This window comes from Cibotium barometz, chromosome 8 (genome assembly GCF_041138505.1).
Source record: "Cibotium barometz isolate CiBa-2024 chromosome 8, ASM4113850v1, whole genome shotgun sequence".
NCBI classification, from domain to species: Eukaryota; Viridiplantae; Streptophyta; class Polypodiopsida; order Cyatheales; family Cibotiaceae; genus Cibotium; species Cibotium barometz.
In genome coordinates this window covers 40227252-40254140 of record NC_141053.1, presented here as the reverse complement: position 1 = coordinate 40254140, position 26889 = coordinate 40227252, and the positions used below count along the sequence as shown (strand labels likewise).

At 42.0% G+C, this 26889-nt stretch overlaps 2 protein-coding genes across 4 annotated transcripts; both read left to right on the top strand.

Moving 5' to 3' along the window:
* The first annotated feature begins 240 nt into the window (after positions 1-240).
* Positions 241-2757, top strand: LOC147636258 (uncharacterized). The gene is made up of 2 exons (XM_086802099.1): positions 241-823; positions 1679-2757. The coding sequence occupies exons 1-2, from the start codon at positions 310-312 to the stop codon at positions 2755-2757; spliced, it is 1593 nt and encodes a 530-aa protein (XP_086658225.1). The 5' UTR covers positions 241-309.
* Positions 2758-22004: 19247 nt separating this feature from the next.
* Positions 22005-25330, top strand: LOC147636257 (uncharacterized). Of its 3 annotated transcripts, none has more exons than XM_086801702.1 (3): positions 22005-22160; positions 22709-22808; positions 22924-25330. In XM_086801702.1, the coding sequence occupies exon 3, from the start codon at positions 22926-22928 to the stop codon at positions 24942-24944; it is 2019 nt and encodes a 672-aa protein (XP_086657828.1). In that variant the 5' UTR covers positions 22005-22160; positions 22709-22808; positions 22924-22925; the 3' UTR covers positions 24945-25330. The 3 variants fall into 3 exon arrangements, with proteins under 3 accessions (XP_086657828.1, XP_086657827.1, XP_086657829.1); XM_086801701.1 differs by having other exon boundaries at positions 22921-25330; XM_086801703.1 differs by having other exon boundaries at positions 22908-25330.
* Positions 25331-26889: the final 1559 nt, after the last annotated feature.

The following is a 26889-nucleotide window of genomic DNA, read 5'->3' as shown; positions in this document are numbered from 1 at the left end:
AACGTGACCCCTCACAAACCGCATTTCCATTATCATGACTTATCTATGTGTTTTTAATTTATGTGGTGCTAATATTCTCTTCGTGTTTGATGTAGATACTATGGATTCCAACACGAGCCATGAATTTGATTCATCGCAACAACGAGGCGACGATGATCCTATTTTCTCCCAAACTTCTCTCCCGCACTCTAATTTCTTTTCATTTCCCCATCCTCCTTTTCATGTGCCACCTCATGGCTTCCAAGCCATGCTCAATTCTCCTTCCTTTTCTCCAAACTCTCCCTTCATGTTTCGCCCCCCCATTCACCTATGGTAGCGCAACCTCCTAATCGATCATCCCCCCTAGGTATCCCAAACATGGGTTCCATTCCCAATTCCCCAGGAAGCCAACCACCACCCAACTCGCTCAATAACCCCCCTTTATCTTCTCAACCAAAGCGAGTTCGTGGCATGAGGAAGGAGCCTAGCGATGAGGAGATTGTGTCAGAGACCCAACCTGCGCCAAAGAAACCCAGGAACTCCAAAAAGAAGGTGGTGGTGGACTTGGGGGAAGATGACGACAACGACAATAAGAAAAGCAAGTGGCAAGACTTTTGGGTTGACCAACTCATTCATGTCAGGGGGAGCATGAGTGAGGAGTTCAACAATCCTGGGAAACAAGGGGTCAACTTGTGGGCAAAGGTGGCCACAAAGCTAGCCGGCATTTACCCTGATTTCGATAAGGATAGTGAAAGTTGTCGCAAGAAGTGGCAAGCGGTGCTAGCAAAATATAGACTGGACAAAGCTCACAACTCGGTATCTGGCAATGACAGGAGGCACACATGTAAATGGTTCGATGTGGTGGATGAGTATTACCACGATAGAGCCACGGTCACTCCTCTTAGCCACGCTTCTTCATCAACAATGGATGATGCTACTTTCCCCGGCGGTGACAAGGATGAAGTAACTATAGCACTAGATGATGAGAAGCCACAAGCACCCATGTCCTCAAGTCGTCGAGTGACTCCCAAGTATGAGGAATCTTTGGCCACAATGGCCGATACTGGGAAACATCTATTGGACCATCTCAAGGAGACCTCTAGCCAAAATGTTGCCTTGGAGAGGGAGCGACTGAAGATATTGGCACGATTGCATGCCACAATGAGTGAATTCCTTAAGGAAGGAAGGGGGGGCAACAAGTAGCCTTGGCGGAGGAAATTCTTGTTATTATTCTTGTATGAGTTTATAAAGTTTAGGATCTCGACGTTGCTTTGTTCCTATGCGTTGTATGGATTTATGAATGTTTCTAAGCTCCTAAGAAGCCATATAAGCTGAGAATTTAATATGTATCAACTTGTTTTGGATTTGCAGGTGACAATGGGCATGTCCAAAGACATTGCACTCTATTGTGCGTGGTTGTGTTCTATAGCGATCTATGAATTGCTTAAAGAACCAAGCATGCACAATGATGAGTGCATAGTGCAGACTTGGTTGCATGTTACCGAATGCATGGCACGATCTGTGAGGTTGAGGAAGATTGCGAACTGTAGGAGGGGCCATGAACACAGACAAGCGCGGGCATATCCACGGCCTCAAGGCTTTGTAAAATGCTATCTCCTAAGTGCTTATAGTGCTACCATGTTCAAGCTGCGTCTTAGGGTTAGCAAAGAAACCTTTCATTACCTTTGTGGGAGTCTAGCACCATTCATGCAAAAGAAAACCACAAACTTCCGTGTGCCTGTGTCTATTCAAGATAGGGTAGCCATTGCTCTAAGCAGACTTGCTACAGGAGATGGACTATTGGGCCTTGGTGACACCTATGGTTGCGCTAAGAGCACATGTTGTGAAATAATCCTTGCATTTTCCAAGGCAATTGTGAAATCGGGTCTCCGAAATATGTACATAAGATGGCCTTCAAGATCTCAGCTTGTAACTTTAGCACGAGAGTTTGAGGCACTTAGGGGAATTCCCTACGTCGTTGGTGCGATAGATGGTTCTCACATCCCCATCATTGCACCCCGAGACAACCATGTTGACTACTTCAATCGGAAAGGGTTCCACTCTATTTTGCTACAACTAACAGTAGCCGCCAATTGCTCAGTATGGAATTATGATGTCGGTTGGGCCGGATCAGCGCATGACTCCTTGAACTTCTCCAGAAGTGATATAGGGCAAGCATGTGCAAGGGGCGAGCTGGGTAACTATTGTTTGGTTGGCGACTGTGCTTACCCCGCACGGCCATACATGTTAGTGCCTTTCAAAGGATGCAAGGAAGGGTTGACACGTCTAAAGTACCATTGGAATTTCATTCAATCGAGCACAAGGATGCCAGTTGAGAGAGCGTTTGGTATGCTCAAGGCAAGGTTTCGCATCTTGCTAAAAAGATGTGACATGAATCTACGTCATGTCCCAGATCTTGTTGCGGCTTGTCTTGTGCTACACAACATTTGTATCCAACATGGAGAGTCTTTTGATATGGAGTGGGTACGTGAGGCGGAAGCAGAATTGTCAGCATGCTCTGGACGTGTAGAAGAGGATCGAAGAGCAATAGCTACCTCCATGAGGGAGCTTCAAGCAATACGTGAAGTTGACATAGAGGATGCAATGGAGCGCGCTCAAGGAGGCAATGAAGGGGGTGCGAGTGACCTTGGAGTTGGCTCGGAGCGGCAAGATAGTCTTGCCCGAACAATGTATAGAGAGCAAGCAAGGATGAATGTCCTACAAGTTTTTGGAAGGGCGGCTTTAGAGGAGCTGGACTCACCTACCAACTCCGATTAAGCCTTTGTAATACAAGTCTTTTGTCTAGCTTATTGTGGTTTGTAGTGTGGCTTCTTTATTTTATGTAGTTACACTATGCTTTGTGGACATAATATAGCTTTGTTCTATGGTTTTTGGTATGGTGTTTACTCTTTCTTCCGCCGCCCCCCAATGTTCACAGTGGGCAGCGGAAGAAGTCAGGCTCCCTTTTACTTCCCCCTCCCTATGTGAACACTTGGACGGTGGAAGTGTGCATTTTGTAAGAGTTCCACCTGGAAAAGTGTGTTTGAGAGTATGTTTTCCGCCGCTCCAATGTGAACCCGCCCTAACATTGACACAATAGATAATGTTACTGCCAAGCTGGCTTAGTGGTGCCATTTTTTGCTTCATGGTACCATTATTTCTCAAATCCGTTCCATTTAAAGCCTCTGATTCATAATTTCATTGCCCGCACCTTCCTTTCCCTTTTCTTCTGATTGGTGACGCTGCTCTCTCCGGCGATGGCGACTTCTCTCTCCTTTAGTGATCCTGTGGATTGGTGAAGCTTTCTGACACTGCTTTCTCTGGCGATGGCTACTTCTCTCTACTTTGGTGATACTGTGGATTGGTGAAGCTTTCTGGTATGGCATTTTGCTGGGGATTTTTGAAGCTTTCTGGCTTCTTCCCCTCTTTTCGTGTATTGGTAAGTGGTGACACACTCTGTTCTTTCCACCGACAGACCTAACGCGGGCGGCGGCACCTACCTTCTCGCTCTATTTTCACTGCGAACACATCAGTGCGTGAGGAGCCATGTGAAAATCAGAGAGAGAGAGAGAGAGAGAGAAACCCCACAACCCAATGTAACCTTCCCCAACATAGTAAAACCACCTCTGAGCCACCGATGATGTAGGCCATGTGGTAGATGTATGTGTGAGCACTTTAGTCAAGGTCACAGGCACTTGTAGTAGCCTTGGACACATAGAGAGAGAGAGAGTGTGTCAAGGACTATAAGTTTAGGGACTTGAGGCACTGGTCGCGGACTATCAAGTAAGAAGAAAACTTGGTATAGGGTCCAGGTGTGCTAGGATTGTTCACTTGAGGGGAGGTGTGCTAGGCACTGGTCGCAGACTATCAAGTAAGAGGGAAACTTGGTATAGGGTCCAGGTGTGCTAGGAGTATTCACTTGAGGGGAGATGTTGAAATATACAAGTGAATAGGGTGTGTGCGGGAACAAGCCCTTGGCTAGAGGTTGTAAAAGAAAATCTGTAAATGTGAGAGAATCTGCGAAAAGGTGAGAAGAATCTACTGGGAGAGAATAAAGGGTAGCATGAGGAGATTTAGGAGGTGTGGAGATATTCTGGGAGAGGTGGAGAGAATCAAGCAAAAGAGGTGGAGTGAATCAAGGAGAAATCAGTGGGATTAGATGCTTGGATGTAAACTCTATAAATTGAGGCATTGGCCTACTGAGAATTTGCTGGTTTTTGATTATCCATGCCTACATTAAGTTATCAGTTAATTGCTCACTAATCACGTGTTAATTATCGTCTAATCTCTTTGTTAATGATGTTGATTCTAGCATTTGATCCACCATAGTAGCTCATCACATTGCTGTAATTTTAACATCTAAGGCTTTCTACCTTCAAACCAACCACACAGGCCTCTTGCCAAGGTCCTAAGGTCATATCATAGCAAAGGGTATCAAACAATTTGGAGCAATTCATCATTAGATCGCCTCTACAATCAAAGCAATTGCCTGGAAGAAATTCACAAAATCGACACCTACAGATGGAATGAAGTAAAACCCGCAAGACCCTCTTAGAGATCTTTAATTGGGTTTATGAGAATGTCACGTGCACACCAGTCAGGTGTACAGTGACATGGCATCATTCTATGGCATCATTAGTATCATCCGACATCATCAGGTATTTTACTGGCATTTATGCAATTTTATAGGCATTTTTACAGGCATTTATGGGACAACCGACAGCATTTATGGACATTGCATCTGGCCGACAGCCCTTATGCTGGCCGACCAGCAGCATGTTTGCATATATATTCAGTCCACTCCCCATTCAACATAGCAAGTTCATCATTCAAGCATACAGCAGTGTGTTCTCCAACGCATCTCCTCCAGGAAGCATTGGGAGCAACAAAACTAGCCAACGCATCAAGCATCCAGTAACGCATCACCATCAGCATCATCTTCAGCAAACGCAGCAACATTCAGCTCAGTTCAGCCATCAGGTTTGCGTTTCATTATCCCATCAGTATTCAGCATCTGTTCCAAAGCCTCCCTTCAGCATTTCCTTCCCAGGAGACAAGGGAAAGAGTGGACAGCAGTTCATCCCGCATATTCAGCATATAGGCAGCATATTCAGCAGTACAGATCCATTTGGATCTCATTGTAACATCACTCATTCATCTAATATAGCTGCATTGCATTGACACATATCTGTCTATCTCTTCATCCCGCATATTCAGCATATAGGCAGCATATTCAGCAGTACAGATCCATTTGGATCTCATTGTAACATCACTCATTCATCTAATATAGCTGCATTGCATTGACACATATCTGTCTATCTCTTGCGCATATTCAGCATATAGGCAGCATATTCAGCAGTACACATCCATTTGGATCTCATTGTAACATCACCCATTCATCTAATATAGCTGCATTGCATTGACACATATCTGTCTATCTCTTGTTCAAGAGATAGACAGATATGTGTCAATGCAATGCAGCTATATTAGATGAATGGGTGATGTTACAATGAGATCCAAATGGATCTGTACTGCTGAATATGCTGCCTATATGCTGAATATGCGGGATGAACTGCTGTCCACTCTTTCCCTTGTCTCCTGGGAAGGAAATGCTGAAGGGAGGCTTTGAAACAGATGCTGAATGCTGATGGGATGATGAAACGCAGACCTGATGGCTGAACTGAGCTGAATGTTGCTGTGTTTGCTGAAGATGATGCTGATGGTGATGCGTTACTAGATGCTTGATGCGTTGGCTGGTTCTGCTGCTCCCAATGCTTCCTGGAGGAGATGCGTCGGAGAACACACTGCTGTATGCTTGAATGATGAACTTGCTATGCTGAATGGGGAGTGGACTGAATATATATGCAAACATGCTGCTGGTCGGCCAGCATAAGGGCTGTCGGCCAGATGCAATGTCCATAAATGCTGTCGGTTGTCCCATAAATGCTTGTAAAAATGCCTATAAAATTGCATAAATGCCAGTAAAATACCTGATGATGTCGGATGATGCTAATGATGCCATAGAATGATGCCATGTCAGTGTACACCTGACTGGTGTGCATGTGACATTCCCCGCTGCTAAACTGTTGCTGGGTGGATACCTGGCAACCTTCGTCTCCTCTGTGATCCTTCTCCTCCGAACCACTGCCCCCTTCTGTCTTCTGCTGGGACTGAGGCCGTCAGGAGTGAAATCCTTTGAGCCAAGACTCCATGTATTGCGGGAACTGAATGGCAATAACCTGAGTCACCCCTGACCTGCCTCTGGAAACCTTTCACCTACCATCTCCATCGTACTTGAAGCTCTGAACCTCCTGAGGCGATGTTGGAGCAAACTTCCGTCTTCTGTGGAAAAGAAACCCCCTGTTGCTGCGAGTTGAAGCCAAAACTTATGTCCTCCTTTGATGATGGATGTCCTTCTTCCCTGAGAGTTCATGGGTAACATGTATGCGAGACTGACTGCTATGATGATGACTATGCAAGCCATGTGCAACCCTATATGCTGTGCAAGAATGCAGATGGATGGGTTACTAATGCAGACCTAAGGGAAAATCCCTAAGAGTGGCTTGCAAAATTTTGAGAACTGGGTTTAACTGTGCGGAAGCGATTAACATGATGTCTGACTGAATGACTGATGGAATGAACATGCTCTAAGGTTGGTTACCCTGTAACGCTCTGATACCAATGTGACATGTGAGAGCTTATGACCGTCGTAATCACAACCTTAGTCTGACTAAACTGCACTTAATGAGGTTCAAGAGATAGACAGATATGTGTCAATGCAATGCAGCTATATTAGATGAATGAGTGATGTTACAATGAGATCCAAATGGATCTGTACTGCTGAATATGCTGCCTATATGCTGAATATGCGGGATGAACTGCTGTCCACTCTTTCCCTTGTCTCCTGGGAAGGAAATGCTGAAGGGAGGCTTTGGAATAGATGCTGAATGCTGATGGGATGATGAAACACAGACCTGATGGCTGAACTGAGCTGAATGTTGCTGCGTTTGCTGAAGATGATGCTGATGGTGATGCGTTACTGGATGCTTGATGCATTGGCTGGTTCTGCTGCTCCCAATGCTTCTTGGAGGAGATGCGTTGGAGAACACACTGCTGTATGCTTGAATGATGAACTTGCTATGCTGAATGGGGAGTGAACTGAATATATATGCAAACATGCTGCTGGTCGGCCAGCATAAGGGCTGTCGGCCAGATGCAATGTCCATAAATGCTGTCGGTTGTCCCATAAATGCTTGTAAAAATGCCTATAAAATTGCATAAATGCCAATAAAATACCTGATGATGTCGGATGATGCTAATGATGCCATAGAATGATGCCATGTCACTGTACACCTGACTGGTGTGCACGTGACAAAGAAGCACACACGCATCAAATCTTGAAGCATTGTATCCATTGGTTGGTGAGAATTAAGCATTTTCTCAAATTAAGTGCATTAATTCTTACCATTGAGGGTTCAAGCTTGACATTGGGGATTTTCTATTTCATGCTATATCATTCTTTTACAAAACCCCTTTGATTTGAGCATTCAATGGCATCGTCCAACTTACACTACGTTTCTACCTATGTCATTAAGGGGGAGTATTGCATTAATGGTCATTAAGGGAAGCATTACACTAATGGTTGTTAAGAAGTGTCATTGAGCACCTATATCTACTATAAAGGATTAGACACTTCTCTATTGTGAAAAAACAGAGGGTAAGACCTCCTCCTCTCATAAAAAATGGCATCCCACTCTATGCATATAGCCAAGCTTGATGGTCAAGGCTTTCATACATGGGAAATGAAGGTTAAGTACCATCTAATTGAAAGAGTGTGCACAAGCGGAAGCAAATAAACATGAGAGAGAAAGATTGCAAGCAAGAACAAGAGCTTTATTAGCTTGAGGTTACAGAGTACAAGAGCCAGCAAATAGGGCATTGTTGGATGATTGAATGAATAAAAGAGAGCAACTCTTATATACTTGTGCATGAACCAGGTCGGCTGAAGAAACAGGCCGACAGGACCTCCATGACAGCATAAGAAGATGCAATATTTTATGACCCCTTTTCATCTTGAAGTGCGCAAAAAAGTCAGAAGAAAATTGATGACGAAGGTGCGACCATGGACACCTCAGCATGGCCAGTATCGAGTACACCTTGAAAAATGCACATGTCAGCTTGTCATCTTCAGAAAACATAATGCCACTATAAAGAGCACAAGAAAATTTGCTTGGCTCCAAAATCAAAGTAGAACTGTGAACACATCACATCTAATAACCTCGAACAAATGAACATGGTACACATCTTGTCCATAGTCTCTGCTGACCAATAGTTCTGGAACTCATCCGAACCATGAAGGAAACTTGGTTGATCCTGGAACTCATCCGGACCATCAAGTGAACTTGCCTGTCTTTATACTTGGAACTCCGACACATGGGTCCCATGCTCCATATTTAATATAAGAGAGCTTTTGAAAGCCCCCTCTGCCGCCCACAAGCCGTTTCTGGAAGACAGCACGCGGGGGGATGCCCTTAGGATCAGAGCAGGACACCAGTCATGTTCTCTCCAGTCTATAAGGCCTTGGGAGAGTTGGGGTTATCACTAGACGAGTCAGTATCAGTGTCATGTGACTTGTCTTTGTCCTTCTTTGAAGACTTGCCCTTGTCCTTGGCTTTGCCTTTATCCGTTGACTGACAATCCTTTGACAGGTGGCCTATCACGACCCTGTGTTTTTCTCTGGATAGTATGCAGGTGTGCACGGGGACATGGTGGACAGTGTGAATGGCATCAGGCCGGAGTCAAAAAGTAAGCCCATGTGTGGACAACCCCAAGTGTGAAGGGGGCAAAGATACTTTAATTTAAAAAGGTTTTATAACCTTTGGTGGGCAAAAATTAAAGTTATAAAGGTTTTAAAACCTTGGGAGGCTCCTAGGCAATTTATAGAGGCTACTCCACTTTTGGAGGCCCACGTTTCTCTCTTCTCTCTCTCTCTCTCTCTCTCTCTCTCTCTCTCACTTTTGGGGAGGCGTGCAAGGAAGCTGCGTGGAAGAGAAGGAAAACATGGTCGTCAGACTGCATATGTGGGCTGCTGGTTTTTGGCTGCGCACAGAAGAGCCCGTGTGGATCTGTATGACTGCGGTACAGTGTACGGCTGCTGCAGGTACAGTGTACAGCTGCTGCAGGTTTAGGCGATGGCTGTGGTGCAGGTGCAGACCAGAACAAACTGATGCAGGCGCAGATCTGTCCAGCAGGTACACACGTGTGCAGCATGTACTACTGCAGTCCTGTCCAGCAGGTACAGGTAGGGCAGTACAGTATCGTACAGCTGCAGGTGGCGCCTCATCTGGTACAGTCGGCGCATCACCAGGGTACATTGGTACCGCTGCTGCAGATGTTGACCTGTACGGACAGGTGCAGGCGCATCGTACAGGCAGCAGTGTATCTCATAGGCAGCGAGGCATGTGCTTTTAGGAGGACGGCGTGTTTTTGCAGAAAGGAGGGGCTGTTTTCCCTGGATTCTCAGGTGGCCAGGACTACAGAGGTGCACATGGTGCTGATCCTCCTTGCAACAGGGATGTTTTGGGACAGTTTATGGGCTGTTTTTGGTTGGTTGCAAATTCAGCTATGTACTTGGGTTTTCGGCTGCAAGTACAAGTCAATTGAAAGTGTTTCTTGGCATGGGAGTGATGCAAGCTCGCATGGCTGCGTGCTCATGGAGCAGATTGTTTTCTTCCTGCTAGAAAGGAACAGAGGGACCTCCAGTTATGGGCATCTCTATGTTGCCAGATGTTTCATGCGGGAACACGTAACTTGATGTATGCCGTTGTTGGCACTGTTGTTGAATGGTGCCATGAATGGTTTTGTATGGAAACAGGACAGAAGTTTCAAAGGGAAACAGGCCTAAGGGTTTCACGTGGAAACAGGTCGTAGGCTTCTTGAGGAAACATGTTTTTGGGTTTCTCCAGGAGATAGGTCACATGCAGGCAGAAGGCACAGGAATGGACACATGTTTGGTACAGCCTTGCTACTGATTGGGCAGGGGATAGGGAATCCATGACAGAGATGGATAGTACCCCTTGAAGGTAGAGAGGGTTGGTACAGGTGTGTCGACTGTATGGTATGCTGTGCTGTGATACGAGTTCTCTTTTGAAAGACAGTTTGGGAGTCTGTGTTGTGATGCAGAAGCACTGGATGTGTCAGGGTGTGATGCTGTTCATAGTGTGAGAGGCTATAGATGGTTGTGGCAGCCCTGATCATAGGAGAAAGCTTCTGTATGCAGACTCAATGTGAGAGAGTCTTTCGATGTGAACAATGGCTGGACTTGTTTGTGGATGCCGAGTGGACAAGAAGCCATGATGCAGGTTCTTTGCAGGCTTCAGGGGTTCTACTGAGACGGCTGAGTTTCCAGCCTAATTGTAATCAAAGCTTTTATAATCAATTAAAGAAATACCGCAAGGGGCGCCACTGCGATTTGGGGTCAATCGATGTCCGTGCACTGTTTGCAGGAGCACTCTAGCTCCCCTTGTTTGTTTTCCTTTTCTAGGTCCTCAATGGCATTGAAGTGTTTTATGTGCGAGTGTTTGTTTCACCGCCCTTTGGTTTGTGAAGGCCGGTTTCAAGGTTCCGTTGCCGGGACATCGTCGACTTTCTCAAGGAGGCGAGCCGGTGGTTGTCACATCAAAAGCTTCAACATGAGGAAAGTGAAAAGGAAGTGCAAGAGATAGTGCAGGAGACAATGCAAGGTTGTGTGTCTTTGCCTATATGAGGTGAAGAGCAAGAGCTGAAGATGAAGCTCAGGAGAAAAGACACCAAGGACAAGAAGTAGTCGGCCAGGAATAAGAAGCAGTTTGAAGTGTTATGGTGCAAAACACTCAACAGTTTGTCACCGGTTGTATCTTCATAGAGGCTTCATGGGTTCGGAAGACAGTTTCTTTCTATGTTTAGCAGTGGTGATCTACTATGCTTCATCGAGGACTTGTGCTTACCACTTGGGTGGAGTGCAAGCAGGTTTTGGGTGCCTGAGGATGTAACAGATGAGGCTCAGATGGAAGCGGAAGAACTTGACGAGGTTCTTATTCCCCAGCAGATACTGGCACATAAGGAAAGAAAGGTACAGGGTAAAGTTTCCCGTCGCTATCCTATGAAGTTCAAGAGCTGTTCACTGATGGATGCGAAGTGGATGGAGGAGGGTGACTTAGCAGATTCACCTCAAGATTTGCAGTTTTATTTTGATGCCTTTGAGTTGGAGTCAACTCTTGTTACGGCTCATTCAGGTTCAGCAGAGCATAGGTCTGGAGCATTGCCTGATGCTCAAGAGAGGGGTAGCACCTCCGCTCCCTTGTTACAGACAGGCTTGGTTGTCATCTAGGAGTGGCTTGGTGACATCTTTGTATTCACCCGAAGGTACTGAGGCTGGCAGTACATCCGCTTATGGGACTTCTATGATATTGTGTACTAGTCACATGAGATGGGTATGGTTCATAGTCGGCCGCACCCTGAACTACAAAAGGAGGGCATCAGTCTTGCGAGCAGTCCTAGAGTTGGTTTGGTTCATATATGGATTGAACTCTATTTGTGCATGTATGCATGAGGTATTATTGTATTCTGGTGCCATTGGATCCTGGTACCATTGAGAATACATTGGGTAATACTCTGGATTGTGTGGTGTATTGCATGTATATTGGTAAGATACATCAAGTGCTTTATTATGTTTATGGATGCACCACTGGGTGTGACTCTTGCGGGATGCCCATGAGACATATGTGGGAAAGTACTTAGTGGAAGATTATTTTAGTTCATGCATTTCACATTTTTTCATGCATTGTTAGAAAATTTAATCTCACACAAGGCTTTGATCTTGTTGCATTAAGCCAAGGAATAGGTAAGCAATTATTATTAGGAGTGGAATCCACCTTCAAAACATAAACTTTGAGCTCCATTGGTGTGGATTAGAAACTACTTGAATATACAATGATGTTACTCTTATATGTGTATGTTTAGCAAAGAGTTCCTTCATTATGTGTTCCATTTAGTTATCTTTGATTTTTATTCACAGGTCTAATCAACTACCTCTATATGTGTGCGGACCCACCTCTCAATGTTGATGATGGCCCTAGGCCGCCAACACAGTTGGCAAAAGTGCGGTTCTAAACCAACATAACTAGGAAATAAAAATCAAGAGGAGGAGAATCAAAATGTGATAGGAGATGATGGGGACACAAGAAGAGCAAGATCCATGAGTAGCCTTCAGATGTAACTAACTCTAAGACAAATATGTCTCAAAGATAACCACTTGTTGTCGCCTTAACATTTGGCTATAAAAGCCTTATTGTATACCCAAGATGGATGATGCATTAATATATTAAATGCAACAATAACTGAATGGTTGCTTAACATGTGTTACGATTAGAAACTAATTCAATATATAACGATGTTACTCTTATATGTGTATGTTTAGCAATGAGGGTTCCTTCATTATGTGTTGCATTTAATTACCTTTGCATTTTTGTTCATAAGTCTTATCAACTACCTCTATGTGTGTGTGTGTTGACCCCCCACCTCAGTGTGTTGATGGCCATGGGGCAACCAACATAGTGGTCAAAAGTGCAATTCTAAACCAACATAACGAGTTAATGAAAACCAGGAGGAGGAGAATCAAAATGTGATAGAAGTTGAGGGGGCAAGAGCAAAAAGGACAGAAGACACATGAGTAGCCTTCAGATGTGACTAACTCTAAGGCATACATGTCTCAAATTCAGGTTTTTAATCATAGGATTATGTGGGACCAACAAATAGCAAGAATGGAGGATTAAATTCATTAATATAAACTAGACCAAGAGGATCAGACCAATGCCTCAAAAGAAAGCATGGGTGCATCTGACTTATGGAAAAAGAGAGCGCAACCATATTGGAGGATCAACCCAGCAATCTGAACCAATCCGGACCAATCAGATGACACTCCGTAGAATGATGCTCAGCAGATGAATTTTATATTAATGAATTTAATCCTCCATTCTTGCTATTTGAGCGGTCGTCCACGATTGATCAAATTTGCATCATTTATGTGAGTTCCATGATTAGAACCCACAAAAAGTAGGCCCATGAGCGGTCTCAACCAGTCATTGGCACTACCGAATCAGACTAATATCGAGTAGGGAACCACATTCCTTTTGAGGATGAATTGATTGAAAACTTGAATGAAGATTTGCATGATTAGAACTCGCAATGGTACCTATGTCTCATTGAAGAGCCAAAACCGCATATTGACAATAAAAGGTACACTACAAGTGCAAATGATGCAATTGGCATGGAAGGAAAAGAATCAAGGAGGCCCACAAACATTGGTATGACAATTGCATCAGAGAATGCTAAGGCCAAGGATGCCCAATGAAACATCCAAACTGGTGTGCCTTCTCACCAACATTTGCATGAAAAACAATGGGACACTTATTTGAAAAATGTCCAACTTAAGATATCGTGAGGTGCTATCTGTAGTGGGGTAACTATTTTTGTCAGCTTCTTTGTGTCAAGTTTTGACTAGCAGTTGGTACCCCTTATTGGCTATCCATTATATACAGTCGAGTGATGTGGTTCAGCTATCCTGCACCATGGAGTATATGTTGCATATAGTGTTACTTTTTGTAGCACATGCTCTGCATTTTTGTTGTTGGTTCAGATCTTAGCAAAGGCACATGTTGTTCTGTCATATCCAACTCCTCCTAGCTCTAAAAGAACTATATGAGAACTTTTTACATTGTAACACACTTATTGAATTTGGTGTGAACATTCTTGAGGCTCCTTTAGATTGGAATTATCCTAATGAATGTAGTAGTTCCAGTGGATCTGACTATCCTAATGACTGCAATGCCGCATTTGGATAACCATATGTTTCATATCTGATGCTGGGTATATCCCATGGGTGCCTATAGGTTAGATGAGGAAGAAGGAACATGGGGAGGGGTAAAGAGCGAAGGTCTGGGACTACCTTAAACCAAAGGGAGCCACAAGGGCATTCACATAATCTCCTTAGTCTAGTAGTGAGTTGTAGCCTCAAAGCTAGGCTACAGAGGAGGACAAATGCCATTGGAAATTGCATAGCCCAACTCCATGGGGCAACAAATCCCTAACCCTGAAATAGAGGGTTTCATGTAACCACTCCCTTACATTCCACCGCCCACGTATGCAGAAGAAGACATGCTTATGTTGGCATTTAAAATGGGAAGGGAGGTTACCACAAACATAACACCTAGAGGCTCAGACTTGGGCAAAACAAAGGTAATCCATATCTCAAGGATGATGATGACCAAATTTGATAGAATTGGAGACCCCATTTAGTACTAGAGAAGTTTGATCAGATTCAGAAGGCCAAGTGAAGGATTGATGATCCCATCAAGATTTGTTCATTCAAACTTTTCCTTGAAGGAAAAGTAAGGTAGTGGTTTAGGTCTCTAAACCCACATGAAAATGCCGATACTATGAGGTCTTGAGACACACATGCATTGTGGGATTCTCAACCGGTGGAGCTAGATGGAGCCCCATCACAAACCTACAACCTCAAGTAAGAGGAGGTAGAAACTATGAGGGACTATGTTGCTAGAACCAAGTATCTAGATCCACATAGGATGTAGCCCAAAAGACTAGATGACTTATCACTCATTTATCCATTTATAATCAGTCTCAAGAACAAGAGGCTTTATGACCATCTCTCCATATAGGTCTAGACACTACATCTTTGATGCGTGTTGCCACTGCAAGAAAATAGACCTAGTAGGCAGTCTCCAAGAAAAGGATATAGATATTGTCCACCCAAACCAAGAGATAGGAGGCACATCATCCAAAGCCTCAGTGGCTACCCAAGGACAACCTCAAGGCATGTTAGATCCCTCTTTCCATATCCTATTATAACTGAGCTATTATTTTTCTAAGATGCACTTTCTAGTGAGAGAATGTTAAGATATGCATTTAATGGGAGATACTTGGGAGTCTAAGTAATTGAAAAAATAGAAAATAAAAATTTAAGATTAATGGCCAAGTTACCAAGTGCATAAATTAATTGGGGCTTTCTCATGTACACATGTGCATCCCCTACACATTGGAGTTAGAAAGAAAAAAGTAATATTATAAATATTTAAATAACATAAATGAGTTATTTCATTTAAAATATTAGAAATATTTTAAATGAAATAAATGAGTTATTTTTAAGAAAATTAAATAATAATAATTATTTAAAAAATATGGAGGGTGTGTGAGCATTAGCCTTGGCAAAAATTGTAAATAAAAAACAGTGCACATTTTAATTACACTAAGGTTGAATGAATGAAAATCTAAAGTCTAAGGTTAGAAGGGTGGAGTACAAAACCTTAGGAGTAATTTTTGAGAATTAAAATAAATGTTAAATGTGGAGATAAGCATGGCGACTAATAGATAACTCTATCCATGTATAAATATAGGAGTTAACTTGATGTTTGAGTAGATGCATGTGGGAGTGGTTGAGTGCATGGAAAATGAGTGGATGCATGAAGTCTAAGGTTGAGTTGCATGGGATATTATGGGCTACCAACCTTGAGTTTACTGGGGAGCTTGTGGAGCTGTATGCTGTCATTTTTAGCTAATATTAAGGTCCCTTTGCTCATGAGAAATCCAAAAAAAAGTCTCTTTAAGGAGGAGAGTATTTTTTGCATAGATTTCATTGCCGCACTTGTTCTTTGGTCACATGATTACATTATCTAGGATATAAGTACTCAATTAGGCTCAAAAGGGTGATAATTGGGGATTGTAACGGCTCATTGTGATCATCAAGAAAACTTGCGGGATTTTGTGGAGGGTGAAGCTTCAATTATGTGCACACAGTGTACATCACCTGCCTTACAAGCTAACTATCAAGGTATAAATAGATCCTTTATTCAAAATTTATAATTTTCTTCATTCCCTTGTATTTTAATTGTCTTCTATATGATAAACTAATTCTAGATTAAATTAATGGATTTTCAACTCCTTCACAACCCCCAAGAATAATGTTCTCTAAGATCCAAAATCGACCTTAAAATCTTAGCCAAATTTGAATCTATACATAACCTTATAAAGACCTTAATAAATTAATGAAATCTTCCTGCTGAATAGTATTAGAGTTAAATCAAGGATTAAGATAAATTAATCTAAGACTTAGAAAATTTACTACTTAATTAATTTATGAGCAGCCTTAGGTTAAATAATTTCATAAAGAGAGAAAATTTGCCAAGGTGCATTAGTTGGGTTGTACCCAAGTATCGGGCCTACTTTTTGTTACCCGATTTATGAAAAATCTCACCCCTACAAAGTCCAACGTAGTTCTATTTTCACATATGGGTCCTTTGGACTGAATAGAAATTTTCCATTTAAAGGGACTTCCAAGGCCCAATTTCTCTCTCTAGATTGTAACTTAGCAAATAAGGAGATTTTGTTCATACTAATTTAGGGTCTTTAGGGAGGGATCTTACATCACATCATGTCTACTAGTAGGTCACGTCCTTATATGCTCGTGTAAATTTGGAGCAACTTGGCTTATGTGATTTTGGTGGGATCACGTCATGTCTAGGGTCTTTAGTGAGGGATCTTATATCACATCATGTCTAGTAGGTCACATCCTTATAAGCTCATGTAAATTTGGAGCAACTTGGCTTATGTGATTTTTGTGGGGTCACGTCATGTCTAGTTGGTTTCACGTGTCATGTCTAACAAGCTCACATCAAACAAGCTCACATCATGTTAAAACGTGACTTGGGTGGTTTTGCATAAAATACTCTCAAACAAATTTGTTGAGCTTGACTTATATCATGTCTAGTGGCTAACATCATGTTCGGTTGCCTCACATCCAGTAAGGCTCACATGAATTTGGATAAAATAGGCTCATATGATTTTGTACAAATAGCCTTATGTGTGTCACTTGAGGTAGGTTGCAATGGAGCGCCATGCCTTGATAGGGTTAGAGAGTAATTATTATAATAACTGGGCCTTAACGCTCAATAATTGACAACAAGGACAAGAATCTTCCTTAGATATTGAGGCAAGTATAGATTTTTTGGTAATTAAATCTTCTCGACACATGGGTGGGTAATTACAAGTCTTCAAGGTGGGTTTAACTGATCGGTATAATATGTGTAACTACTCGACATAATCACAAGTCTTCAAGGTGGGTTTAACTTGCTCGATACAATATTAGGTGTAACTATTCATCGACACAATTTCAAGTCTTCAAGGTGGGTTTAACTGCTTGGTACAATATAAGGTGTAACTACTCTTAGGCTCACATCACATCTTAAACAAGGCTCTCATGTCACATCTAGCTAGTTTCATGTCACATCTGGGTACTCATGTCATGTCCCTTAGGCTAGGTTGACATCATGTTCCTCGTAGGCTCACATCACATTTTTTGGGCTCACATCACATTTTGATTTTTGTGTGGCTCACATCCCCAACCTAGGAGCTATTTGGGCCTAGTATTTTTGGCTTTTCTTGATCTCTTGGACTTGTTTGGTGGTGTTCAATGTTCCTAATCCTACTTAAAGGGTTTTATGCAAGTGATTGAATGTAAAATGATTGTCTTTGTTGATTTTATGTGGTCTAATGCTACCAAATGTAAACAATGTGTATGAGCAAGAAAAGAAAATAACTTCCACACAATTAGAGCTTGTAGGAGCCAATGTTTTCGAAGTGGATATCACACCTAATCATAATTTCTAAGCAACGTCTCGTGGCTAATATAATAAAATCCAAGCCTCTTGGGTTTAAACCTCATGTAATTGGCCAAGAAAATTAGGGTATCCCTTTCCAAAACCCGTAAATAGAATGTCCTAAATCTAATGCAAAAAAAATTCAAAATAAGATTGAAACATCAAAACCTACGAAGAAGATGAGGGTATTGCTACTACCTCATCTAATGATCCATAGTGGAGCAGTTTAAGCAAGTTGCAGCAGCCAATGCCCAATGCTAAAGCTGTTGCCACCCAAAAAGAGACTCAACCTAAAAAAGAAGAATATCATTGTCCTAAAGAAGCCACAAACTTGGTATGTAAGTGGAAAATTTGAAGCTAGGATTGAAGGCTAGTAAGGGACCATAAATAATACATCTAAATGTTTTACCAAGCCCATCAACCTCCAAAACCTGTCAAATTCTTAACATCAATTGATCGGTGTGACTGACTTGATTTACAAAATGTTTCATGAAGGATGGAATATGCCTCCAAATTTGAATTGAGATATTTTGTCTCTCTTTGTTTTTATATGCACTCAAAGAGGGATCTTGGGTACACCTATGTGTATTCCCTTAGTTAGGCCTAAGCATGGACAAGTAGCCCGTCTTTCCTCACTCACCAACTCCAACTATGTGTATAGCTAAAATGTTAAGAACTATGTGGAGAAATAAGCAACCAACCCATCCTAGTTGTCCTCACTTGACCTTGGAGTTTCTAAAAATGGTGTAACCTTAATGCCCCACTCTTTGCCATGATCCCTATAACATTCCAGTAGAATCTCAGGGAGACTTTTACAACATAAAAGTCTCCCGTGATTCCTATAACATTCCATTAGAATCTTGGGGAGACTTTTATAGCGTAAAAAACTCTTTTCGACATGAAATTATAGGTTTTTCTTACAGGTTGTGAACATGCATGTAACTTACAAATTTAATTTTTTGGGTGTTTTGATGATTTTTCATACCCTAAGAATCTAGATTGGGTTTTCTAATCATGGGGATTATGATTTTAGGCTCAATGAGACCCAATTAACATGATATACAACACTTTTTTAATTTTCATGTCTTGACTCCACTAGTCAATATTAATGAGTGGATTAGTAAAAATTAACATAATATACATCCATTTTTTTAAATTTCATCTCTTAAAATCTACTTATAAAAAACCAATGGATTAGTAAAAATTAACAAAAATCAAGAGTATCTTATGCTTTTAATGCTTTTTTTTACCTGAATAGTCTTTCCTAATCATTTGCTAACCTACCTATCTACTCTATATTGCAAGAAAAACATTAAAAAATAAAAAAAATAGATCTAAGGTCTAGGCTTATCCTAAATCTTTTTTTTATAGATTACCTAAAATGCAAAAATCTCTTAGATTTGAAGCTAGTATATGTAACTACATATTCTAAATGTATCTAGCTAGTTCTTAGAATGCTCTTAGAATAAAAAAACAACTAAATAAATAGATTCACAATAAATCTAAAGAAAAATAATAATTAAAAACAAAAAAACATATTTCTTTTCTTTTTCTCACCTCTTCTTCTTGACATTCACCTTTCCAACCATATGCGGGAAGTGAACACATCACTCACCAGAGAATGAATAAAGAAGCAAGATGATAGAAGAACAATGGCACTCTATGATAGTGCCAAAAATGTTATGGCATGCTATGGCTCTCTCCAAAATTCTCTCATTCACAGTGAAAATAAGATTTTGGTTATAGTCCACTTGGTAACCACACACTCCTCTCTCTCACACGTATTGTGATGCTTTAGAGAACAAATCAAGAAGCAAGATGATAGAGGCACAATGTCACTCCATAATAGTGCCAAAAATGTTATGGCATGCTTTGGCTCTCTCCAAATTCTCTCTCATTCACAGAGAAAACAAGATTTTGGTTATAGTCCACTTGATATAACCACACACTCCTCTCTCTCATACCTATGGTAGTATTCAAGCATAAGGATAGAGTAGAGAAGCAAGAGCACGAATCAATTGCATAATGGAAGAGTGACAATGGAAGAGTGTGTTCCATTATGAGAGAAACTAACTTATATACAAGGCCATAAGTGTTCATGCATACTTAAATTGTGGCCGATTGGGTGCCTAAAACTCATAAGTGACCTATTTCTTATACGATGATTAATCTCATAATACATATATGAAGTATACATGGGATTCATTCTAGCTTGCTACCACACACACTGAGTGGGAATCACCATAAGTATTTTATCCGAACATTACGAGCACCCATCCAAGTTATAGATTTGGACACCATTTTGATTGTACATCCTTTTAGCATATCCATCTTTGCTCTTTGATGTACAATATTAATGAAAGCAACTGCTAATCATAAAATGGGTTAACAAAGACACAACCTTAATAACAAATGTTCTTAAGTCCAAAGAGTCAAAGTATCCAAAACATTTGAACCAAACTAGAGACACCATCTAGTAAAGCCTCATCAAATTAGTTAATGAGAGGTTCCATGTATCAAGTATTTTATCTATTTGAACCAACCCAAAGGCACCATCTAGTAAAGCCTCACCAAATTAGTCTTCCATGTATCAAGTCTTTTATCTATCTAGACTCCATTTGAACCAACCTAAAGGCACCATCTAGTAAAGCCTCACCAAATCAGTTAATGAGAACTTCCATGCATCTAGTCTTTTATCCACATCTAGCAAATCCTCTTCAACATCATCCAATGCTTTCAAGAAACTTGTGAGCATGAGAGCTTGAGATCACAACCTTATACAGTGTGCTCTATAAGCAAAACTAACAACCTCAAAAGGATTTAAACAAAACCAACAACCTTAAAAGGATTTAACCAAGCCTACACCCCTTATGTAAACATAGAAATCCTTGAAAACAATGGATGCCCAAAGAAATAAAAATAATTTTAACTTCCAACATCCTTGAGGGTTAAACCTGACATGCAAACCCTACTCAATCATTTGCCTAAAGGAGGTGCTTTGTTATGTTCGGCACATGAAGCACATCAGTAAGATACTTCATTTTGCAATCTTGCTTAGACAAAGGGACTTTCCCAACATTAGGGTGCGTATCACATGTTTCTACATAACTTGGCTTTTTCGAATCCCTTAATTATGAACCACTCACCATGGCTAGTCATATGGTTAGAGGCACTTGAATCCACATAACATACATCTCCTGAATTTGGTGCATCTGCAGTCATGGAATTAAGCATATGCTACAGTCATGGAACTAAGTATATGCTACATCACAAAAAGTTTCGCACTTTTATCTTCAGCATGCTTACTTGACGATGTATAGTTCCCTTACTATAACTTAGCACTTTTTATATTATTCTATTTTTTATAGTAGTCCTTTGCTATAGGCCCTTATTTGCCAAAGTATTAGCACTCTATGCTCTCTAATTTCTTTGTCATCCACCTCACTCTCTAGCTCCCCCTACCTCTAGAAGAGTGGCCTCTTCCACCTTGGAATCTTGTTGTTATTGTCCATGATTCCTGTTTCCATCTCGGCCTACACCTCGATCTCTAGATGAAGATCTACCTTTACCTCTATCTGTGTCTATGTAGAAGGCGTGCTCCTGCATATTACTAGAGGATGATTTATTCCCAACATTCATCTCCTCACTGATTAGAAGGGCTATAAGTTCCTAAAAATTTGGAAAATTTTCTCGAGTTCGAATAGATGTCCAATAATCTTTTCTTTCTCTCGAGCCATTCAATTATGAGCATGTAGCTGGTCATCTAGTCAATTCAAGCACCTCGAGATCTTTAATAAATCTACCTTTATTTCAAGAAGAACACATGGATATTCCCTATAAGGTTCGAAACTTGAGAGTTAACGGGAGTAATAAATGCACTTGAACGACTTTGAGTTGGTGTTTGGTGTTCAAAATAACCAACCGTAGTCCAGGGTGTGCAAATCCACTACTCGTAGTCTAGGGGAGGGTAGGTGGTGATTGATAGTAGTGAATTGTGAATTCGATGATGGGCAACTAGGTGCCCACCACCTATATCACATGATGCGGGTGTACAAGTAGGCTTAATTTTTGACGGGCGACCTGGCTTGTCAAAATAAGCCATAACCCCTTTGGGATCAAGGTTAAACTTATCATTTAATTGTAATTTTTGGCGTTCATTTGAAAATATAGCCGAGAACACCTTGAAACTTGAAAAATCATCCGTTACTTGCATTCATTCACTTTTTGTGTTCTTTAATCATGTGAAATCAACTAAGGATGGACATTTTCCTATGCCGCCGCAGCCCTAAGATTAAGGGCCTATTCACACGACGCTTCATTCATATAAGAAGTGAGCCGGATGCTTAAGCCACACGATTTTGAATTTTGTTCTTGCAGACCGTTTGAATCGAGGGGGGACATCTGCTTTTCTGCAAAGCAAAAAACACAGGCAGGCAAGCTGGCTGAATTTTCTCCGTCAACGAGATTTCACAGGTTTGAGCTTCCCTCCCGAGGCTCCTCACTTTCTTTGAAGCTTCATCAGAATTTAGGGCTTCAAGAGCGTCTCTGCGTTTCTGTTTTGGAAAAACAGTTGTGGTAAGAAACGATGGTTTTGAGTAGTCCCTGAGAGATGACAGGACGGTATCCCGTTTCTCCCTGTGGGAAAACGAAATTAGGGCTTCCAGGTCTTCTCTGAGAAATTAGGGTTTGCGAAACCTACTTTGCTCAAGCTCTCTTGCCGGATCTCTCAGATTTATTTGTCGGATTTTCTTTGCTTAATTTCACAATCATTTGACCAGATCTCTAGCCTAATTCTGGATATGACACCTCTTTAGCTCCTTTAAGTTGGTGTAACTTGTTTCAATTTAGCTCGGAGAGACCAAACCCTAACCCTGATGATTAGACCGAACCATTGACACTTTTAAACCCTACAGGAGCAGACCAAGCCCTAACGCTTTCAGAAAGCCCTAAGCAGTTTTTGTTTTCTGAGAGCTGAATTTGGTTGTATTCATCCTGAATTGCTTAGTTCCTGTGCATACCAGGATGATGAGGATATGGTGATGTTGATGATGATGAAACAGGTAGGTAACTCTTATTGAGACAGAAAAGCTGTGGCAGGACAATTGTCAATCTGTCTGTAAGGTATGCACCAAAAACAGATGTACTTCTTTGTTCGCTTTGCATCCTATTTTGCAATGCTAAGAATGGCGGAAGCATACATATTTTATTGACTTGGCACAGTGCTTTGCAACAGTAAAGATGACAGAGACCTGCTCTCAAGCCCTGAAACAAGAAGATGACATGTGTACTCAAGCCAAGATCAAGCTGGCAAGGAACCTGGCCTCTCCGGACAAGACAAAGCGTGAAAAAGCAATGTCACTGCTGTGTTTATGGATTACTTCTCAGAAAGAGGTCAAAGAAGAGGAGCTTTTGAAGATATGGAAAGGTTTATTTTACTGTGTATGGCATGCTGAGAAGGCACCAGCACAAGCAGACTTGATTGATCGAATGGCTTATCTCATGGAAAAGCTTGATGTAGATCTTTCCTTGCTGTTCTTCAAAGTCTTTTTGACAGCACTAAGAAGAGAATGGTGCAGCATTGACAAGTGTTACTTAGACAGCTTTTATCTTCTGCTGAGTCAGTATGTTTCTCACATGTTTATGGTTCTGCATATCAATAGCTGGGAATTGGAAATAGTCAGAAAGTTCATGGATGCACTTGTAGAGAGAGCTTTTCTGGCACAAGATGGAGTTGTGGCTGATGGGGTAAATCTGCACATTGCTGATATTTTTCTTCATGAACTGAAGCGCTTCCTTCCAATTCCCGTAGAAATTTTCAAAGTTCTGTTGGAGCCTTTCTGGATAACATTGGCAAAAGGGTGTGACAAGGCTGTTGCAGAGAGAATCAGTGAGAAAGTTTTTCTTGCTCTTTTTGATTATGGCTGCAGGACTCTAACATCCAAGCAGGAAGGGCAAGGCCTTGAAGAGAAGGATGACTATTTTGGCATTGTTGCACTCACTTTGCCATTATCATCTAGAACTAAGAACATTGCACTGTTGCCTTTTATTGCTGAGTCAAATTCCGTGCTTCTTAATCTGATACAAGAAAAGTTCATGGCTTTAGAAAACCTGTTGGTTCAGTCTGGCATCTCAATAGCCGCTGCAAATGGAAACAATGCAACTGTGAAATTTAATCCAACAGGGAGGAGTAAAAGCAGTGCAGATACGGCTAGCACCCTGGCTGATGGCGAGGAAGTAAATGTGCCAAGTTATTCAATTTCACCTCTGCAACTGTTGTCATTCAGAACATTTGGTCGACGTTCCAAGAGGAACCAAAAGCTCGCCTTTTCACCACAGGCAGAGAATGGGTCCCTTGAAAATGAAAATGTCCCTCCAGAGAAGAAACCAGGGGATGCTTTGGAGGTGGAGGGCTCAACAGTATGCATGCAGCAAGCAGCAGGAGCAGAAGCTTGGACCAGGTCAGATAAGGTGAGTTCAACAGGCAAAAAGCAGGAGCATACCAAGGGAAGAGTCTTTGGTGAAGTCATGCCTTCAGACAAGAATCAGATGGACATGGCATTTGTGCCACAACTCAAAGCTGATGGTAAAGAGACCATTGAGGATGGTGGCTTATTACCTAAACAGAATGCTGCAATGGGTGAAGAAGACACTAAAGGCCTGAATGCTGCAAGTGAGGATGGCATCAATATGGAAGATTCTGTCATTTCAAATCTGGCAAAAAAGTTCGATTCTATTGCTGATGAATCCACTTGCTTTGGGGGCTGTCCATCCCCTACAGTATCTACACCGTTGGCCCCTTCCCCTATCAACACAGGCAGCAGGAAACGCAAGAGTTGGAGATGCTCACCAATGGATTTCTCTGATGCTGAAAGCCCCACCAGTACCAAGGAGAACAACACATTGTCACCTGGCTCACTTCAGGGACACGATGCTGCTTCAATTGAGAACATGTCTGCTAAGAAGGCAAAGAAAGTTCATTTCTCTCTAAAGCACAATCTTGTTTGGAGACCTTCCACTCCCCTTCCTCCACACAGTTTAAGGGTACCTCCTTCAGCCACTCCAAGAGGAAGTGCACTGAAGAAAGGAGTGCCACCAGGGCCCATCCTGTTTTTGAGTGAGACCTCTTTGGTTTCTCCAAAGAAGAAGAAGAAGGCAACTCCCAAGAAATCCCCTTCTGCTTTCAGAAGTCCTAGAAGTCTGAAGAACTCTGCAAGAGGATCAAAGCTAACAAAGAAAGGCCGCCTTAGTCCTCGATGAAGCTTCTTGCTTATTTGATTAGATAATCAGAGCAGTTACTTCTTGTTCAGTGATTTGGGAAGATGCAGGTGTCTGTTAGAGCTTGGATGGCAAGATGAGAATTGAGACACTTGTACAGTTTAGCTCAAGAATGAAATAACAAGGTGGCTGTACTATTGGAGTCTGCTTACACAGTTTCTGTAAGGTTTTGTTTCGCTCCATCATAACTTCTGAATGCTGCTGTGTGTTTGGGGTTTTGTAATGTAAGCTGAGCGGCCTCCTGTCAGCTAGGGATTTTTTTCATCTATCACAGCTACTGATGGATTAACATATGTAACATGCTTGCAGTTTTTTGTTGCTACTTTGTAAGTCCTGATTGATGTTGATAAATATAGTTGTTATGGTCAGAGTCAGGCTGGTTGCCATTTTGGAATTTTCATTGCATATAAAGGTTGTTACAGAACACGTTCATGGGTATGGAGTAGGACAGGTTTCATCCCTCATGGGTTGCGAAGATGGAGCTGGGCTGATGGGGGGAGATGTTCTGTTACCAGCCTGAGACCTGAGTGTAATTGTGACTTTTTTGACCAGAAAACAAAAGTTGAACTAAGTGCATTCAACACGATTACTGGACTAAATGTGAAAATTGCTGATGGAGCCGTAGCCCGGTGGTAGGGCATCCAGCCGGCGTCTGAGCTGGGATCGGGTAATCTCAGGTTTGAACCCTGCCCAACCGAGACATCCCACTGGCCTTTGAGCACGCATTTTCACGCTGCCTGCAGCAGGGCGGGTTCTCAACACTGACCCCCAGGCAGGTTCGTTGTCTACTGTCGAGGGGATCTATACCAGAAAGAAAAAGTCCTTGTCTGAGGTACACTTACCCTCTCTATGTTCTGCATCAGCACTCACCTGGCAAGGCAAATTGGGCGGCAATCCTTGGCTCTCATTATTCAAGAAAGTTGGAGGATCAAATTTTTCTTAAAATTCGAACACGGAGAGGCTCTCTCTGAGTCGTATCTTTTGTGGAGAGAAAAGGGCCAAAACCATTTTGCAGATGAAAGTTGATCAGTGGTAACCTGTGATTGCTCAATTTATGGTGTCTGCAACTGGTACAGTAGAACTACATGTATGGGCCATTGCCAATGTGTGACTTAGAGCCTTTGCAGACAGATCTTCTGCCTAGGGGCGGTGGTTGGACAGGAGAGATTCTGTGCCCACGAAACGAAGCACAGGTGGCTCAGCTCTTCTCCTTTTGCTAGTGGTGCCATGTCTCTGGGCATGCGTTTCCTTTGCATCAGCTGGGCAGATACATGTATATTATGAAATGATTAGAACAGGTATTGGTGGCATCTGATTTCAGTACCTACTCTCTGACTGGTACATCGAATTTCAGTACCTACTCTCTAAACAAAAAGGTAGCTCTTTTATACAATTTAAGTTCTCATTCTTTTAAGGTAGTGCATAATATATAATATGCACCCACAATGTTTTTTTGGCTACCACTAATTAATTAGTTGTAGATTTTCCTCTTTGCCCATAATATGTGGCACGACTAAAAAAAGAAAACAGCTGTCGAATTGCATGTGAATAAAGACTTCTAGAGACATCGCTCTATTTCTCTCCCTCTCTTCCAGACAGTCACATACCTCCATCGCATCAGTCACATGGATCCCCACAGGTACCCGAGGCTTGCCCTGGAGTCCTCCAAACAGCTAGCACTTGAGGGGCACTCTCGAGTATGGTATGCACTAGTTTCCACTTGGTTCTCAGTATATGGGCTCTGCGTGGACCGCCTACCCCCCCCCCCCCCCCCCCTTCAGTACAGTTTGGACTCCCCTTTTCTCCGGCTGTCTCACGAGAATACCGACCGGGTTATCTGGCCAGATCTTCTCAGCCTCTACACACATTGCACATGGATCACACCTCCGGAGCTCCCCACGAAGATGCACTTCTACAGAGATCACTT